At 36.4% G+C, this 20,438-nt stretch overlaps 1 protein-coding gene across 1 annotated transcript; it reads right to left on the reverse strand.

Annotated features, from left to right (window-relative positions):
- Nucleotides 1-8,066: 8,066 nt before the first annotated feature.
- mnx1 (motor neuron and pancreas homeobox 1) lies at nucleotides 8,067-17,559 on the reverse strand. Its single transcript, XM_046851027.1, has 3 exons — nucleotides 17,084-17,559; nucleotides 13,516-13,679; nucleotides 8,067-10,252 (listed from the first exon to the last, which is right to left on the reverse strand). The coding sequence occupies exons 1-3, from the start codon at nucleotides 17,478-17,480 to the stop codon at nucleotides 9,971-9,973; spliced, it is 843 nt and encodes a 280-aa protein (XP_046706983.1). The 5' UTR covers nucleotides 17,481-17,559; the 3' UTR covers nucleotides 8,067-9,970.
- Nucleotides 17,560-20,438: the final 2,879 nt, after the last annotated feature.

Here is a 20,438-nt window from a genome sequence, read left to right on the forward strand (position 1 = left end):
CAAAGGTAGTCATTTTAACTTAATGGCGAAACAATAAGATATAATATATGGCAAAGCGAGTGATTATCATGTTATCGTGAGGTAACTTGACCAGATTTCTGAGAGAAATCTTTAATAAAGCACATAATATTCAAAAATGTTACCTCCATATGCTAGCTAGCAGCTTAACACACCTAAACAAGGTACTTCCTGAGGTAAAATGTGTGGAAAAAAGTCGTTTTTTGGTCAAGGAGATGTAAAGGACATGTACACTATATGATTTATTATGTTGGAGGACACCTGAGCAATCAATTGGTGCTTTTTGAACATTGCATTCCACATTTAGTCTCCATCTGCCTTTATAATGAGCTCCACTCTCCTGGGAAGATGTTTCACTAGATTTTGTGGAGATTTCTGTGAGATTCATTCAGGTACAAGGGTGTTAGTAAAGATCAGGTTATGATGTCAATGAGGTGAGGAGGCATGAAGCATGAAAACAAATAATCCCAAAGATGTTCAATAGGGTCCTCTACTATAGCAGCTGATCCTCCACTCCAGCCCATGGAATGCATATCTTCAAGGAGCTGGTGCAACCGATTTGGGTCTCCTAGTACAAGTGCATATAGTGTATATCAGCAAAAGCTGCTTTATTGTTGAACCTTTTCACTATTTGTTTAAAAAAACTATTTTGGTTATTGTGTGAATGAAATTAGTATTAAAGGTGACATGGAGGTCATGGATCTGAAGTAAAATACCTGAGGTACATGAAGTGTTTGAGGGTTGCAAACAGGCTGAAACTTTCCAGAAACTTTCCATGGGCACTTCATCTGGGGGATTTTTGAAGAAACTCCAAATTGGAAATTTACCAGGAATTTATTGGAATTAATTAGAAATTTGGGAAAATGTATATAAACAGTATCATATACAAACAAATGTTTAGAGACAGTGGCATTGAGTAAAAGACAGGAGGTGGAGCTGGAGGTGGCGGAGCTGAAGATGTTGAGGTTTTCGTTGGGAGTGACGACGATTAGAAGTAAGTTTATTAGAGGACAGCACATGTAGGACATTTTGGAGACAAGGTGAGGGAGGTGAGATTGAGATGGTTTGGACATGTGCAGAGGAGGGACATGGGGTATATGAGTAGGAGAATGCTGAGGATGGAGCCACCAGGAAGGAGGAAAAGAGGAAAACCAAGGAGGAGGTTTATGGATGTGGTGAAGGAAGACAGGGGGGTATGGAGACAGATGATCCGCTGTGGAGACCCTTAATGGGAGAAGCCAGAAGAAGAGGAAGAATATACAAACATAAACATTTTGTTCTGTCATAAGCAGAAATGTTTTACAATAGTGTGATTTTCTTGCACAATCGCCTACACACAGCACAATGAAGTTTTAAACCTGAACGTATGTAATATTTGTCATTTACGTGAATACTCGCTAAGACTTTGACAAAGATTTTTTTGATGTGAAGGATTCGAATAACGATGTGCAGGTAGAAATTCAACTGCAATTGTATACAAATCGGATTGTTTTAACCCAAATTATCCCTTAAGATTTTACATTTACTTTTCTTATTGCCTAACCTGCAATTTTGTAAATTCCCACGTTATTCCAATTAATTCCAGGTTAATTCCCATGAAAAGTTTCCAGTCTTGAAAATTCATGGAATTTTGCAACTTTGGTCATAATTCATCTTTTTACTTAAAAAAAAAGAAGAAAGAGCAAGCTCCTGGTGTTGTGTGTATGAGGGTGTAATAAAGCCACTTGGCTTCAGGGTGTGAGTGTGTGTGAGCAACTCATGGCACATAGCAGAGACTCGCCGCTACATTCGAGGCCAGCGCCTGATTAATTAGCAACATTAGCATCGTCGAGGCGGGCAAGGGTCAGAGCGTGCCAGAAGGTCATCCGTGGTCAAAAAACTTAGGAGAGGTTTCCACTGAAACAATACATTTACACATTTAAAGCTATTGAAATATTTTGAAGGCCCAAAACATATTTTCATATTTGAAGTGTTTAAGAAGATGTATTTAAAACAGCAGCAAGCCCCTTAACCCTCCACTGCTCGGTTATAAGTCTCTGGATAAAGGCATCCACCAAATGCCATGATTGAATGAAGTTGGAGGCACACAATTGTACAGGATGACTTTGGTTGATGTAGCATGAAACTTTCTCTTCACTGGAACTCGGAGACCCAAACATAGGTTAGAAGATGTGGAAGATCTCCTCCTATAGCTTTCAGACCTCAACCCTATTGAAGACCTTTGGGATGAATGTGAACTCTGAGTGCACCCCAGAACTCCTCACCGCCATCTGTACCTGATTGCTTCATAAAATCTAGTGGAACACCTTTGCAGAAGAATGGAGAGTAATTTGGGAGGAAATAGAGACTAAATGTGGAATGGGATGTTTAAAAAGGACCTCATGCCAACAGGTTTCATGACCATATCCAGAATTTATGTTCAGTAATTCAGCACAAAAAGTGAAACTGCTATATTATATAGATTCATCACACACACACTGATGTATTTCAAGTGTTCATTTCTTTTAATTTTAATGATCATGGCTTACAGCTAATGAAAACCCAAAATTTAGTGTTTCAGAAAATTAGAATATTGTGAAAAAGTTCAATATTGGAGACTCGTGATGTCACACACTAATCTGCTCATTAACTCCAAACACCTGCAAAGGTTTCCTGAGCCTTTAAATGGTGTCAGTCTGGTCCATGCTACACAATCATGGGGCAAGACTGCTGACTTGACAGTTGTCCAGAAGAAGATTATTGACACCCTGCACATGTAGGATGAGACAAAAGGTCATCGCTAAAGAAGATGCTGTTCACAGAGTTTCATATAAAGCACATTAATGGAAAGTTGAATGGAAGGAAAAAATGTGGTAGAAAAAGATTAAACGAAGCCCATTCAAGATTTTGGGAAGATTCACAAAGAGTGGACTGCAGCTGGAGTCAGTGCTTCAAGAGCATCCACACACAGACGTATCCATGGGTTACAACTGACACATTCCTTGTGTCAAGCCACTCCTGAACCAGAGACAGCAGAGGTGTCTCACCTGGGCAAAGGACAAAAAGGACTGGACTGTTGCTCAGTGGGCCAAAGTTGTCTTTTCAGAAGAAAGGAAAGAAATTTTGGTCGCAGAGTCTGGAAGAAGAGAGGCACAGAATCCAAGTTGTTTGAGGTCCAGTGTAAAGTTTGCACAGTCAGTGGTGGTTTGGGGAGGCGTGTCATCTGCTGGTGTTGGTCCACCGTGTTTAATCAGGTCCAAGGTCAGCACAGCCGTCTACCAGGAAGTTTAAGAGCACTTCATGATTCTCTCTGCTGACCAGCTTTTATGGAGATGCTGATTTCATTTTCCAGCAGGATTTGGCACCTGCCCACACTGCTAAAAGCATTTGGTTAAATGACCATGGTGTTGGTGTGGTGACTGGCCAGCAAACTCACCAGACCTGAACCCCATAGAGAATCTATAGAGGAAAATGAGAAACAAGAGACCAAAAAATGCCAATGAGCTGAAGGCCACCGTAAAAGAAACCTGGACTTCCACACCACCTCAGCAGTTCCACAGACTGATCACCTCCGTGCCACGCCGAATTGAGGCATTAATTAAAGCAAAAGAAGCCTCTACTAAGTATTGAGTACTTATACAGTAAATAAACAGACTTTCCAGAAGACCAACAATTCACTAAAAATTTTTAATTGGTCTTCTAATTTCATCAAAATCATCAAAATTAAGATATAAACACTTGAAATATATCAGTGTGTGATGAATCTATATAATATACCAGTTTCACTTTTTGTATTGGATTGCTAAAATAAATCAACTTTTTAAAAACTTTAATTTCTTGAGATGCAGCTGTATTTATCGTTCCATGGATTGGAGCTGATCGTGTGATCACGTTTGCTCGCTCTTGTATCCTGCGCATCATATTGTCCTCGTCCTCTCAGTTGATGAAGCCTAATGAGAGGTGTCAGCAGATGAAACGGCCTCGGCGTGACGCGTCTTTGTTTTTCTCACCGGCTCGTGGAGGATGGGCCGGCCATCTCACGCAGATGGACCACGTTTCCGCGTCTCTGACAAAGCCAACATTGTCGCCATGTGTGAACGGAAACACAGTAACGGCAGGCCGGCCCACTAAGATACACACAGGTGACTGGAGCAGGAGTGCTGTGAGGGTGGGTGTGTGTTTATCTACGTGACTCTCTGTGTGTGTGTGTGTGTGTGGATCACACCTTTAAATAATGCTGACCTCTATTCGACCCCTGCCTAGAAAGGAAATAAGGCTGATAACTTCTCGGACAGAACGTGTCTTTGTGGGCTTTGTGATTGCATACCAATAGTATTTTGATAGATTTTATTCAGTTCTAATCAAACCATCAACTATTGATGTGTACACGTGGAAAATACAATGACGTGCCGTTTATTGACCCCTCAAAAATCCTAATCATAAGCTAATATTAATGAACAATAAGTCTGTGTGTAAATCGTTCTCTAATCTCGGTTACTGTATGCTGACGGGGGGAGAAGGAGGTCAGGAAAAGTTTACTGTCTGGTCAATGTCTAGTTTTTGCACACAAAAAAAATGTATGGAATGTTTAATACATCGTTGGGTTTTTTTGGCGCCATGGTGAAGTACAGGGTTTTCTAACGCTTATTTCACTCACACTCTCGAACCAGATCTTTATATCATTTCATTTACAATATAACCAAGCCTTAAGGGCCTTCCTCAGGGGCCCAATAGTGGCAGCATGGCGATACTGCGGCTTGAACCCCCGACCTTCTGATCAGTAACCCAGCACCTTAACCACTGAGCTCCCACTCCCTCATACACTATTAATGGCAATTTATTCAACATGGTCTTATTTGGGATTGAAGTCTGTACCTACGGTGTGATATAAAGATCATACGGTGATATTAAGATCACTAGGTTCAAATCTTGTTTGGACTCATAGGGTGTTAATAATGATGTTCAGATATTTCTTGTTCATCCCAGAGCAGCTCAATATGATGTAGGTGCGATAACTGGGCAGGTCAATCCATGATCGATATCAATCCAGAAGACTGTTTCCTCTCGTTCATTTCGAATGAGTCTTTAATGTGACTCAGAAGAACAAAACGTTTTGAAGGAGTGATTCATTCGTTTTCATTCGTTTGCTCGTGCAGGTATCGCAACACCTCCATAGGTTATGTAGAGGAAATACATAAATAAATGATTGGATAAACTATAAATAAACTATAGGTAAAGTTGGTGTATGTAGACGTGTTGGAGGATCTGCTTATTCAACAATGTAACATTTTATTTTATTTCTAATCAAAGGAAACCAAATGAAAAAAAAACCTTTGTTCATTTTGATCAACGAGATTCAAAGAACCGAGTCACTGAAACAATCCGATCTTTACAGCACTAATAGTAACACCAGATTGGGGAAATCAGGAAATCACTTAAATGTTCAAAGCCGTTTTCTTCACCTGCTGTCCATTCGCTGGAAAAATGGGAGTTAGTGTTTCCTCCTACGCCGACTCTGATCTGTTTCTGGACTCTTATCTGCTGCTTGGCACACCTGCGCTTTGTGAGGAAATCGGGCTTCAGATCAATAAGCAGCGCTCGGCGAAGCCAGCTGGGACCTGCGTAATGCTGATTGTGCTCGATCTCAGGAATAAACGGATGAATGGATGAATGAGAGCTGAAAGAGGTGTATATATATATATATATGTTTGGATGTTCCACTCTGTCATTGTTAAACCCTTTTTTCCCCACATGGTATATGTTTCATCCCTATTGTATTCCATATTGCTTAGATTTAAAGGATTTGGCAGAACAACTAACAATTTTCTAATTTCTACAAATTGAGGAGTTAAGGGTTAAGGGCCTTTCCCAGGGGCCCAGCACTGGCAGCTTGGTGGTTCTGGAAATTGAACTCACAACCTTCTGATCAGAAGTCCAACACTTAACCACTGAGCTAAAACCACTGTTTTTAGTTCATTTAAACAAGGAGACCCAAACCTGTTCCAGCATGACAATGGAGTGAAAGATCTCCTTCTACAGAGCTCCAACCCTATTGAACATGATAAATATGTACGCTGACTCCATTCCAGGCCTCCTTACCTTCTCACCCACATCAGAACCTGACTTTATTAACACCCTTATGGTTGAATGAACACAAATCTCCACAAAATCTAGTGGAACACCTTCCAAGAAGAATGAAGGGTATCATACCAGCGAATCATATGCACCACAAATCCTTTGTCCATATAATGTCCATAATCTCCATGTTCTAGGTGGGTGAAACTAAAAGGTTTGGACATTTTCCCCAAAAATGCAGAACTGATGTAAAAGTGGCTCCACAAGCTGAATACTTAGGACCTGGAGGAAGCCTCCTGTAAAACCACTGAAGATCAAAGTCAGCCAATGCTCTTAAGTCGTGCTCTGTATGCGCAGCGGAGCCCAGCGCCATAAACCAATCTCCCCCAATTAGCTCAGGACAAAATTAGAGGCACTTAACGTCCGAGTGGATCGTTTCTCCCCAGGCCGCATGCCGTCGAAACCGCAGGGTGGTGATTATATTTAAATTGGCTCTAATTGAGTCTACCGAGAGGTTCTTGGCACGCGAAACACAGCAGATAGATCACTGGGTTTATTAGCTCGTATTAATAGAAGAGGGGGAAACGTTCCTCTCTCTCTCTCTCTCTCTCTCTCTGCTGAGAAATTGACCCGAAATTCCCATTAAAGTGAGCGGCCGTGGAGAAGTGCGGAGCCATCGCCATCGTCCTGTTCATCATTTTCTTTTCACGTTCGTCTTAAATGAAAAAGTCCTCCAGAGTGCTTAATCGAGGATCATTTATCTGCTCCGTGTCCTCAAGAGGAGATTAAGGAAAATGATGGTGCTAAGATTTTTCCAGCCAAGATGCCTCTGTTTACATTCCGGAAGGATAGAACTATATATATATATATATATATATATATATATATATATATATATATATATATATATATATGTATACATATATACACATTGATCTCATTCTTCTCATTCATGTGGAACATTCTAGTAGGAGAAACCCAGCAATGTTAGAAAGCTGGGGGTCAGAGCACAGGGTCAACCATGACACCACCTGTGTATTTATGATCATTTACAATATAACTATTTACATAGGGGAGAAAAGAATGTGTGTGTGTTCCACACCCTATGTAGTGCACTTGGTCCTTTCATACACCATTAATGCCACTTTATTAAACATGGGTCTGATTTGGGATTGAAGTCTGTACCTACAGTGTGATATAAAGACGTTTGATGATAAGTGCACTAGGCCTAATTCGAGTCTTGTTTGGAGTCATATGGTGTTAATAATGATGTTTAACACCCTACATAGTGCACTAGATCTACTGAAAGTCTCATTTAGGATCTATTTCCTTGCATAAAGTGTACAACAATGTGTTCTACACCCTATGTAATGCACTAAATCCTTTCCTAGACTATTAAAGTCTAATTCTAGTCTCATTTGAACTCATATGGTGTAAACACTGATCTTTATCCCCCTACATAGTGCACTAGGTTCATTCAGAGTCTCGTTTTGAACTCATGAGGTATCAGTAATGCTGTTCCACACCCTCTCGACTCATTTACTGTTGAAACGTCCTGCATGTTTGTGTCTGGGTCCGGGAGAAGTGACTTTATGTCCAGTCCGATGTTGATTTTTTGGGGAATTCGGCATTTCAGTGTATAATCGACTCTCTGTAAAGATTGATTTTCTTCCTTGTATTTCGTATTGACGTTATAAATAGTCGATGCTTTATGCTGTGAGCTCAGAGGTTTTATTATTGCTCCTGCATTGCTGCGCTGGTGTGAAATGTTTCAGCCACACATTTGCACGGATTCGTGAGCTCTATATACAGCGATTCCCATGACCCGGCCAGGTCACACACACACACACACACACACACACACACACACACACACACACACACACACACACACCGGTCTGGGTCTGCTGAACAACACAAGACCTTATTGATGGAAGAATGCTTCATTACATTATGCACCCCATAATGTATAAAGGAAATGAAATTCTTTGATTTGTTTGTTTGTTTTTAATGTAAAAAAGAAGGATTTATTTGCATCGATTTATCCAACATGCAACCGTAAAGCCGTTTTCTTTTAATTCTTCTTTTTTTTTTTTATAAATACAGTATAGAAAAATAAACACATTTCCACACATCAACATTTTGACGAATATCGATTCTTTTTTTTTTTTCTTCCAAACACGACACATTTTTCGAAAGGATTGGGTCTAGTGATAAAATATGAATACACTCACGACAATGAGCTGTAGGAATCTGACCCCCAAAAAAGTTCATGCTTTGTAACTATTTCCGAATTCTTTACTAGTAATTAAAAAATGAATACTAATGAATTGATTTTATTTTGGTTGTATCCCAAAAATCTGCGAATTCTGGTGCACTATATAAGATGTGAAATCAAAATCTCGATTGAGGTATGAAATTCCTGATTCCTATGATTCCTATTTTTTTCCTCTTGCACAATGATTTTTTTCTAATTATTCCTACTAAGATCCTTTCAAAGGGTTTCTCAGGAAGCAGAGATGGTCCTTCTATGGTATTTTCCTTAATAACTATTTCCAATATATCATATGCACCTTAATGGTTTTATGGTTTTCCCTCATAATCCTGCAAAGAACCTTTATGAGTATACCTAATAGGATAAAAATTCATACATATGGTCAAATATTGGGACACCTGACTCTTCCAGCCATGGGAGGTTCTTCCCTAGCAATTTGGGGGCACACAATTCAATGTCATTGGAAGGAGGAAATGTTCCATTCAGACGCAAACCTGTGAAGATATGGTTTCCTTGGGTTGAAGATCTCCTGCTATAGAGCTCCAACCCTATTGGACACCTGATTTTACTAACACCCTTATGGCTGAATGAATCTCCACAAATCTCCACAAAATCTTGTGGAACATCTTCCCAGGAGAGTGGATGTTTCAAAAAGGACATACTAATCTTCTATCCAGGTGTCCACACATTTTTTACTCCATATAGTGTAGCTCCTGGATGCTTATGTAAAAAAAAACAACAACATGATAAATCGATGGATGGAGCTTCTGCACTGTACACGGAGATGTCCAATATGGAGCCATTGGAAAATCAGTGCTCGTTTTTTTTAAATTGTGGATTCCCCATGTTCTGAAATATTTTTCCAAGAAGCCAATTTGGATCTCTGAAAGATCTTGGCTTGATGATTGTTTTTCAATAATGGTGGTTAAATCTTGGATCAAAAGGTCTTTCAGGAGCAAAAAGACGGGTCCTTCTTTGAAAAACCTTACAAGATCATCTCTAAGGGTGTTTTACTCAAGGTAGAACCTTCACTCTTATCAATAAAGCTGCCAGGAAGAGGTTTTCAGAACAATACCAAAGTGGAACCATTGTTGGTTCCTCAAAGAACCATCTGGAAAATAGTTTTTAAAAGGGAACCACAATGAATTCTATCCAGAATTTCTTTCTAGAACCTCTCATGAAAATGGCCCTAACGGATTCCTTTAAATAAAAGAAAAATATATTTACAATGATCATATTAATAATTATCAACTCGTACACTCGCAATGACCACATTCATAGATCATGGCTTGTGTAAAACCCTTGGAAAGGTTCCATGGATGTTGAGATTTCTCCCAGAACCCTAGACCTTCACAAAGAACCTTTGTTTTTTAAGAGTGCACCATACATGTGTCCACCTAATAGACTAAAAATCAATTGATATGAAATAACATGTTCCACAACCCTATATAGTGCACTAGATTTCCCAAACGGGGCACGGGTTCCGATTCAGTCCACGTCTCAGTCTCTAGCCTCCAGCGTGTATTTACACCAATGGTCCCCGCAAAACAGGTACTAGACGGTGCGGAAAGGGATAAAACACACATGCAGCTTTAAGGGGAGGTGATAGATAGGCTCGGGGTCTCAGGGTCGAGGGCTCATATGTCTCCTTTCGTCCTCGGAAGAGCACTCAGAGGAATTGCACACGTACGAGTCCGCTTCGTCGCCATCGTCACCGTCATCATCGTCATCACTGTCCCTGTAGCCCCTCAGTCTGCTGCCGCTTTTAGCCGAATCGGGCTGCTCTCTTTTCTCCTTCTCTTTGCCTCCTTTGTGTTTCTCAGCAGCTTCCTGAGCCGCTTCCTGCTCTTTCGCCTTTTTGCTGCGCTTCCACTTCATGCGTCTGTTCTGGAACCAGATTTTTACCTGGAATGAAAATTGGGGGAAACAAACCAAAAGAATTGTAACTGCAAGTGTACTTGCATCAAACGATCAACAAACGAGCGTGAACAGAACTAAATCATAGTGTCAGTGAAATCAGAAACAAATCTGGCAACGAGAAAAACAATGGCAGCTTGGTAAACTCAGAACTCATGGTGTTTGGATGAAACCAGAATAGTTCATGTGTGTGTATTCGGGCACACCTGCCCTCCATGGGAACTCTAGTCTGGTGCGCTGATGTTTGATGGTGTTTGCTGGGAGATCAAGTTTAGGTGTAACCTGATTATTCTTATTATTATTTATATTGCATTTACATGTATGACATATTTGGCAGATGTGCTTATGCAAAGCGATGTCCGATTATCTCATTTACAAAATGGGACAGCTGAGGGTCTTGCTCAAGGGCCCAACAATGAGTTTTGTGGTGCTGGGATTTGAACTCACGACCTTCTGTTCAGAAGTCGTAACCACAAATTATTATTAATGAAAAAATATTAAAAATATTACTAGTAGTAGTATCTGTAATATTAATAGTAGAACTAAAATTAGTAGTAGTACTAGTAATAATGGTGGTAGTAGTTCTAATAGTAGTGAAAGTGATAGTAGTTGTTCGTGTAGTAGGTGTAATAGTATTACTGGTAGTAGTTGTAGTAGTAATAGTTGTAGTAGTAACTGTAACACTAGTAGTTATTGCAGTAGTACTAATAAAAATGCTATAAGCTTTAATAGTAGTTATTGTAGTAATAGATGTAGTTTTTAGTAGTAGTAGTAGTTGTAGTTGTAGGTTGTAATACTGGTGGTAGTAGTAATAGTTGTAGCAGTAACTGTAACAGTAGTAGTAGTTGTTTTTGTAGTGACAGTAACAGTAATAGTACTAAAAGTAATAGTGGTAGTAGTAACTGTAACAGTAGTGGTAGTTGTTATAGTAGTAATATTAATGCTATTAGTTTTAGTTGTAGTTTTAGGCTGTAATACTGGTGGTAGTAGTATTAGTTTTAGTAGTAACTGTAACAGTAGTAGTATTAGTAGTTATAATAATAGTAATACTGGTGGTAGTTGTAGTAGTAACTGTAACAGTAGTAGTAGTAATATTAATACTGGTGGTAGTTGAAATAATAATAGAAATGCTATAAGCCTCAATAGTAGTGGTTGTAGTAATAGATGTAGTTTTTAGTAGTAGTAGTAGTAGTAGTAGTAGGTTGTAATACTGGTGGTAGTAGTAATAGTTGTAGCAGTAACTGTAACAGTAGTAGTAGTTGTTTTGTAGTGACAGTAACAGTAATAGTACTAAAAGTAATAGTGGTAGTAGTAACTGTAACAGTAGTGGTAGTTGTTATAGTAGTAATATTAATGCTATTAGTTTTAGTTGTAGTTTTAGGCTGTAATACTGGTGGTAGTAGTATTAGTTTTAGTAGTAACTGTAACAGTAGTAGTATTAGTAGTTATAATAATAGTAATACTGGTGGTAGTTGTAGTAGTAACTGTAACAGTAGTAGTAGTAATATTAATACTGGTGGTAGTTGAAATAATAATAGAAATGCTATAAGCCTCAATAGTAGTGGTTGTAGTAATAGATGTAGTTTTTCGTAGTAGTAGTAGTAGTAGTAGTAGTAGTTATAGTAATAGTAATTCTGGTGGTAGTTGAAATAGAAATAGTTGTAGTAGTAACTGTAACAGTAGTAGTAGTTATAGTAATAGTAATACTGTTGGTAGTTGTAGTAGTAATAGTTGTTGTTGTAGTGTCAGTAACAGTAGCAGTACTAAAAGTAAAAGTGGTAGTAGTTGTTGTTGTAGTAATAGTAATCCTATTAGCATTAGTTTTAGGTTGTAATACTGGTGGTAGTAGTAATAGTTGTAGTAGTAACTGTAACAGTAGCAGTAGTAGTACATGCTATAAGCTTTAATAGTAGTAATAAATGTAGTAGTAGTAGTTAGAGTAAAGGTGGTAGTAGTAATAGTTGTAGTTAGAGTACAGGTGGTAGTAGTAATAGTTGTAGTTATAGTTAAGGTGGTAGTAGTAATAGTTGTAGTTATAGTTAAGGTGGTAGTAGTAATAGTTGTAGTTATAGTAAAGGTGGTAGTAGTAATAGTTGTAGTTATAGTTAAGGTGGTAGTAGTAATAGTTGTAGTTATAGTTAAGGTGGTAGTAGTAATAGTTGTAGTTATAGTTAAGGTGGTAGTAGTAATAGTTGTAGTTATAGTTAAGGTGGTAGTAGTAATAGTTGTAGTTATAGTTAAGGTGGTAGTAGTAATAGTTGTAGTTATAGTTAAGGTGGTAGTAGTAATAGTAGTTATAGTTAAGGTAGTAGTAATAGTAGTAGTTATAGTAATAGTAATACTGTTGGTAGTTGTAGTAGTAATAGTTGTAGCAGTAACTGTAACAGTAGCAGTAGTAGTAGTAGTTAGAGTAAAGGTGGTAGTAGTAATAGTTGTAGTAGTAATAGTTGTAGCAGTAACTGTAACAGTAGTAGTAGTAGTTATAGTAAAGGTGGTAGTAGTAATAGTTGTAGTTATAGTTAAGGTGGTAGTAGTAGTAATATTTGTAGTTATAGTAAAGGTGGTAGTAGTAATATTTGTAGTTATAGTTAAGGTGGTAGTAGTAATAGTTGTAGTTATAGTTAAGGTGGTAGTAGTAATATTTGTAGTTATAGTAAAGGTGGTAGTAGTAATAGTTGTAGTTATAGTTAAGGTGGTAGTAGTAATAGTTGTAGTTATAGTTAAGGTGGTAGTAGTAATAGTTGTAGTTATAGTTAAGGTGGTAGTAGTAATAGTTGTATCAATAGTAATAGGAGTAAGATTTTCATAATACACCGAAATAATTATTTATTTCTACAATCAAAATATAAAATGGTAAAAATGCATGTTTCTATTTGAATATTGACAAATACTCTGTACTGTGTGCTCTGTATTACACGCCTGTCCTTACGTGCTAGCCGTCAATGTTTTTAACTTTCACAAAGAGTAAAAGTATTTAAGGACCACTCTGAAATCTAACACATTTGTCTAGACAAAAAAGAATACACCCTATTTTCTTGCATTTCCTGAGTCTTTTCAGTTATTGTAAAATATAATATTTATAATAAATATATAAAAAAGCAACTTCATTTTTGTGTAAATTGATCTAAATGTTTTGTTTTTAGGAAGAGAGAGTATGTTGGGATACGATGCGTATAGAAAACACACACACACACACACACACACACACACATACACACAAACACACACACATCGAGGAGGTTGGTGTGTACCTGAGTCTCGGTGAGCATGAGGCTCGTGGCCACCTCAAAGCGTTTGGGTCTGGACAGATATTTGTTGAGTTTAAACTGATGCTCGAGCTCCAGCAGCTGCTGACTGGTGAAGGCGGTGCGAGGCCTCCGACATTTCCCCAGCAGTGTGGACTGATGAGCCTGAGCTAAACACACACACACACACACACACACACACACACGGAGAAAACATAAAGATTTAGTTTAGATTGACATTTTAATACAGAGTTGAGGGTCCAAAAGTCTCGCATAATTTTTTTTATTTTAAATGTTAAAAATTAAAATTAAAAGTTGAGTTTTGAAATATTGTCAAATAAAGAAAGAAAAATATATATTTTTTTTATGATTCATGTTTCTGCATTATATCTAATTCTCATGTTATACATTAGACTCATTTGACTTTTTAGATTTTTTTTCTCATGTCCAATCTCATCTGCATCTGATCACCTGATGGATTTGACCCAAAAATGGATTTTGCACTAAAGCAAAAAGTGGACAAACCAGATGCTGAGAAAATCAATTGGTGTCGTTCTCCATCGCTCTCACACGGCTCTCAGGAGTCTCATTTGTGATTTTAAACTAATTGAAATAGAAACAAAGGCGAAGAATTTCTGTAGCACTTTCAGGGTGCAGAAGTGATCAAGCTAAAAGTAAAAGCATCACATGATCATCTCTCAAGCTGTGCTTCTGGAAGTGCTGTAGGATGGAGAGCTCTGGGCTTCAGCTCCATCACTCACTCTGTCTGCACCGAACCTACACCCTTCACATCATCTTCACATTACACAGCAAAATAGTGCGAATTGGAAGAATTGGAAAGAGAAGGAGAGAGAGAGAGAGAGAGAGAGAGAGAGAGAGAGAGAGAGAGGAAGAGGGAGAAAGAGGGGTTTGAACTTGTGCTGTTCATATATTTATTTATTTGTTATTTACATTTCATTATTTACATTTCAGCAGATGTATTATTTATTTACTCTTGTGTGTGTGTGTGTGTGTGTGTGTGTGTGTGTGTGTGTGTGTGTGTGTGTAAGACATGTTTAACTGTGTTGTTAATTTTATATTCATAAATATTTATATTTTGCATATACATATCTATCTATCTATCTATCTATCTATCTATCTATCTATCTATCTATCTATCTATCTATCTATCTATCTATCTATCTATCTATCTATCTATCTATCTATCTATTTGATCTGTGAATTTAAAAATGTTTGAAATATTTATTTTGTAAGTGTAATTTAAATTTTTTTGCGAGAGATTTAAGAAAAAACATTTCTTTTCTTTTTTTTTGTATAAATATTTATATCATTATTCTGTCTCTCTTCTAGTTGTTCAAAACAACTAAACCACGTGACCAGAAGCGACACCTGATAACAGTAATAATAATAAAATCCTACTGTAATGGACTTTACCGCGTTTCTGATCAAATCGGAGCTAACACACACACACACACACACACACACACACACACACACACACACACAAGATAATATGGTGCGATTGAATATGAATATAATATGTTGTTTTGTTGTTTTTTAGTTTCTTTTCTTTTGGGAGTACTGTGTGTGTGTGTGTGTGTGTGTGTGTGTGTGTGTGTGTGTGTGTGTGTGAAGCTCTTAGCACTCGGTTCTCAGTAAACCCGACACACAGAGACGCTTGTGTTCGGTGTGTAAACACTTGGACCGGTTTGTGGTTTTCTCACCGGCAAGACACATTTTTCACCCCTCTTCTGCCCATTATCTGTCCATTTTACCCTCCGTCCGAAAAGAGAAAAAGGATAGAGAAGAGATGGAAGGAGGACACTTCCGCTCTGTAGTATAACACAGATCCTTCATTTCCAGGGAATAGAGATTAGAGATTTCTCTTAAATACACACTCTGAGATTTAGATTCATTACTGCATCAGACTGAGGATGAAAAAAAAAAAATCAGGAACATCAGAAAGAAAGAAAGAAAAAAAAAACGACAGCTTTCATTCCGTAAAAGAACAATTATTCTGCATAATACAAACCCAGGCGAAATATATGATAAATATATCATATACTGAAATGCAATATAGTGAATTTATTGACTATATGGACAAAATAAACATCTGTATTTAAAAATAAATAATTAAATATATATATTGGAGTTTATAATACAATATTATTTGGGTCACGCTTAATTTTTGTTACACAATTCAATACATAAATAAATAAATGAGGGATCTGCCATGCATTTAGGATGTTTCTATAAAATTGCAGTTAAAGATTAATTTAAGGATGGAGGGATGGATCACTGGCTGAAGAGATGAATGAGAATAAAGAAAATATAAAATCGTTGAAATATTGTTGTGTTATTTCGTGTGTGTGTGTGTGTGTGTGTTTGTGTAGATTTGTGTTAAAGTTAATAAGCTGGTGTGTGTCTCAGTGTTTAGTGTTTATAGTTTTAGGATGCAGTAGTAATATTTAGAGCTTCACTCATTCCGTAGCTTCTGCATCTCCACATATCACACACATGGGCTTTGGAACAGAAGATCTGCCTGTAGATAAGTGATCATTTTTTTATTCATTTATGTGTATTATTATTTATTTATTTTATTATTATTTTTTTTCTCATTCCGTTATCTCCAGTTATCACTTGCTCTTCTCTTATCCAGCACTAAACACACTTTTGGAGTGATGGATGAGCTGGTTGGAGGTGTGGAATCTGTTGAAAGTGGATTTGGTTGGAAAGCGGATTTTTAAGCGCAAAACGCGCAGTACATCATAATAAACATCTCCCCCGATAATAATAAACATCTTCTTCTAGAAGCTTCTCGTCAGCCGGGAGGAGCTCCGGGTTGGAGATCTTCTCAAACTGGTTTGGAGTAAAATAACACTGGTCTTTTTTTCTTTTCGGAAATCTAAAAAATTGTAGTTTTAGTCCCTTTAATTATTTTATATTCGTTGTGTTCACATGGAGCTGTAGATAGTCTGTGTACGTGTTTTTCAGTTTGGTGACTTTAGAGAAAAAAAATCTTAAAATAATTGTATATATTAAATAAATAATTTGGTTTTGTTTATAAAAAAACGATCGTTTATTTCATTCATTTTTTAGGAACCGGTAAATAAAAAATTAATAAATATACAGAATTACAATAACATGAGCAATAAATACACAGATAGATAAACGGTAAATAAACTCTTGAAATAAATAAAACATTCATTTATAATAATAATTAATTTATAATATTAAAAAAAATAATAATTTTTTCTATATTTCTCCCTATTTTTTTTCTACAAATTATTTCTAGGTTTCTTCGATATGTTTTCGTTTCTTTCTATAAATAATTGTTGTTAGTTTTGTTTGTTTGGGGTTTTTTTTGTTTTGTTTTTGTTTTGTTTGTTGGGATTTTTTAGGGAATGAACCATTAGAGTTAAAGGTTTTTTAAGGAACCCAAAAACCAGGTTTCGGCACCGCTTAGTGTTTTTAATATAATAAAGCTGATGATTGTATCTGTGTAGTTTTTGTTTGTTTGTTTGTTTGTTTGTTTGTTTGTTTGCTTGTTTTGAATAAAGTCGCAGCTACTCACAGTTGAAGTCGGTTTGAAGTTTGGGGAGAGCGAGGCCGGCGGTGGAGATCCTCAGCCAGTGGTCGAGCTGCAGAGACCCCGGGGGGAGTTTAAGGGGCTCATCGTGGTGAGGAAGAGGAGGGTATGGGTAAGAGAGCACGGGTGATGGTCCCAGAGGGTAGGAGAACATGTGCGGGTGGTACAGAGCGCTGCTCGGAGGATGGAGTCCTACCATGGCTGAAGAAGAGTTCAGGAGCTCCGGGACGCTTCTCCTTCCTGAGGATGATGATGAAGAGGAGGAGGATGAAGAGGAGGATGAAGTGGACAGTGTGGTGACCAGCGCCAGGGGAGAAGTCTGAATTTTCGGAGGCTCCACCGCCAGAATGGCGTCGATGCGAAAGTTTTTGGATTTCTCCATGTGGAGGAAGCAGATCTCCAGCCGTTCTCTGGACTCACATGTGTGTATAGGTGTGTGTGCGTGTCGCTAGGTGTGTGTGTGTGTGAGTGTGTGTGTAAGCTGCTTCCTCTGCGCTGTAATCTGGGCTATAAAGGCAACTTTGTGGAAGTGGGGTCGGATTGGTTGGTCACGACACGCCCACGCGCAACTGGTCCAACCTCAATTCCGGCACGGTTGCCAGTTTGGGGCCAAATTTTTACCCCCAAAAAAAGGACAAATGGTGATAGAGTTTGGTGCAAAAGAAGAGAAAAAAAAAATTCTTTTTCTTTTCTGTTTCGTTTTGTTCTTCTTTTTTCTTTCTTTTTCTTTTCTTTTCATTCTTTATCTTCTTCCTCTTCTTTTTATAATTTTTTTCTATTACTCATTCTTTTTCTTCTTCTTTTTTCTCTGTTTTCTGCTTTATCTTCTAATTTGTATTATTCCTTTAAACAATTCTTCTTTCTTCTAATTTGCTTCCCTTTCTCCTTCTTTTTCCTCTTCTATTTCTTTTTCTTGTTTCTACTTCTTATTCTTCTACTTTTTTCTTTTTCTCCTACTGTGTCTCCTGCCTTTTCTTCTTTTTCTCTTTATATTTTATATATTTTCTTACTAATTAATTCTTGAAGATTTAAAGACTAGAAGCCTTTTAGAATAAATACAGTGACATAATATTGCATAAGAAAAATTACTTTTATATTTCTAATTTATACATTAAATAAATTTAGGTTTACAGTAATGTAGCGATAGAGGGATAGAGTGAAAAGAGATGGAGTGATGGAGAAGTGTGTTAATGGAGAATTGGAGTGAAATTTGGAATAGAGTGGAATGATGAAGGGATAGACAGATGGAGTTGGTGTAAACAGAGGGATGGAGTGAAGGAGGAGTGGATTGATGTATTTTTTACTCTCTAATTAGGTCCTGGAAGCTAATGGAGAGAGAGAGAGAGAGAGAGAGAGAGAGAGAGAGAGAGAGAATGAGTGAGACTGAGTTTGCCCTTCACCTGCCTCTCAATCATGCTGAAGAGCTTTTGCCCCCTCTCTCTCTCTCTCTATCTATCTATCTATCTATCTATCTATCTATCTATCTATCTATCTATCTATCTATCTATCTATCCTCCCGCTGTTTATGAGCTCTGGAGAATACAAATCTTATAATAATTAAATCCTTCACATGTTTTTTCTCTCAGTTTCCCAACAGTAATATTGCAGTTAACAGCACATTGTGAGGCACATTTTTATTTATTAGTTTGTTTGTTTATTAAAAATACAATTCGCTTTGATCTGTAGATCATATTTACCAGTGGAGAAGATCACAAAACACCTTTACAACACACTGATATACTGATATACTGATCCCTGTATGAGCAAGCAGAAAATAGATTTCACTGGGTTTTATGGTGCTTCTTTATTTGTTTTTAGATGTGGGGTATTTATGACCAGAAGGACAAGTAAATAAATAAGTAAATAAACAGAAATGTAAACATTTTTATATTATATATTTGTGAAACATTTGACAATTAAAATCCTCAAAAAAATTGGGTTTAATTTGCTTTGTGAAGCAAAAAATAAAGGTTCGCCTTATAAAGTTAATAAAATAAACTACATTTGTGTCTATTTATTTATTTATTTATTTATTTATTTATTTATTTATGTTATTGTTTGTTTGTTTGTTTGTTTCTAAACAACCTGAAAAAACCTTAAAACACAAGATAAAAATTCCACTTGCTCATATAGGGATCAGTTTATATCTTCACATCGAATTCGATTTTTAAATAATAAATGAATAAATAAAAATGATTTAAAACATTGTTTGTTTATTTATTTATTTGTTTGTCACTGTACACAACTGCAATTATAAAAAACAGAAAAATGCTATATAATAAAAAAAAATGCAATGAAAACCCCACCGAAAAAAAAAAAAAAATATATATATATATATATATATATATATATATATATATATATATATATATATATATAAATAATAATAATAATAATAATAATAATAATAATATATATATATTGACACATACATATTTTGAGCTGTAATGAGAAAGAGTTGTAATGTTGCTTTATTTCCCTTCAGTACGTCTCTAAATATAAAACTCTAATATAACGAGAATTGTATCCAATTTAAAATAAACAAATACACATAAAGGCCTACAACAACAACAACTATAATACAATTTATTACAAAAACAGGTGAAGATGAAGATGATGATGATGAAGAAAAGGAAGAAGGATAATTAATTATAATTGTTTTCTTTTTTCCCATTCAGTGATTTATTATACAGCAGATTTATTTAAAATATATTCCTTCACATTTAACTACTCTAATAGTTACAATATTACAATGTTATAATATTAATAATCACCATGGTGATGATGATGATGATGGTGATGATGATGAAGATGATGATGAAGATGATGATGATGACGTTATCAATGCGAATTTATAAATCACACAGTCACTTGATAAAAATAGACCTGGTAGGAAATCAAATCATTTTAACTAACCATAAAAAAAGTATTTATATACACGTGTGTGTGTGTGTGTGTGTGTGTGTGTGTGTGTGTGTGTGTTAATATTAATAATATAATATTAACTATTCATATAGTCATTGATAACATCATCATCATCATCATCATCATCATCATCATGGTGGTGGTGACAAACTGTTAATTTTGTATTTTTTTTATAATTGTAATATATATGAATTAAAATTTTATAATAAAACTGAAGCATAATAATAATAATAATAATAATAATAATAATAATAATAATAATAATAATTTAGTGGTGGTGGTTATTGTTCTTGAATATTTGTATTTATGATAATAATAATGATTGTTTTTTTTAGTAGTGGTATATATTTTATGATGAAGATGATGATTAGGGGGATGATGGGTAGTAGCTGCAGTATGATGAAGATGATGATGA

The sequence above is a fragment of the Silurus meridionalis genome, chromosome 6, assembly GCF_014805685.1.
Source record: "Silurus meridionalis isolate SWU-2019-XX chromosome 6, ASM1480568v1, whole genome shotgun sequence".
In the NCBI taxonomy this organism is placed as follows: Eukaryota; Metazoa; Chordata; class Actinopteri; order Siluriformes; family Siluridae; genus Silurus; species Silurus meridionalis.

Coding starts and splice junctions, on each gene's coding strand:
- mnx1 (XM_046851027.1), bottom strand. CDS start 17,480: ATGGAGAAATCCAAAAACTTTCGCATCGACGCCATTCTGGCGGTGGAG. Junction 13,680..17,083: donor ACTTCAAACCGACTTCAACT/GTGAGTAGCTGC, acceptor GTGTGTGTTTAG/CTCAGGCTCATCAGTCCACA. Junction 10,253..13,515: donor TCATGCTCACCGAGACTCAG/GTACACACCAAC, acceptor TTTTCATTCCAG/GTAAAAATCTGGTTCCAGAA.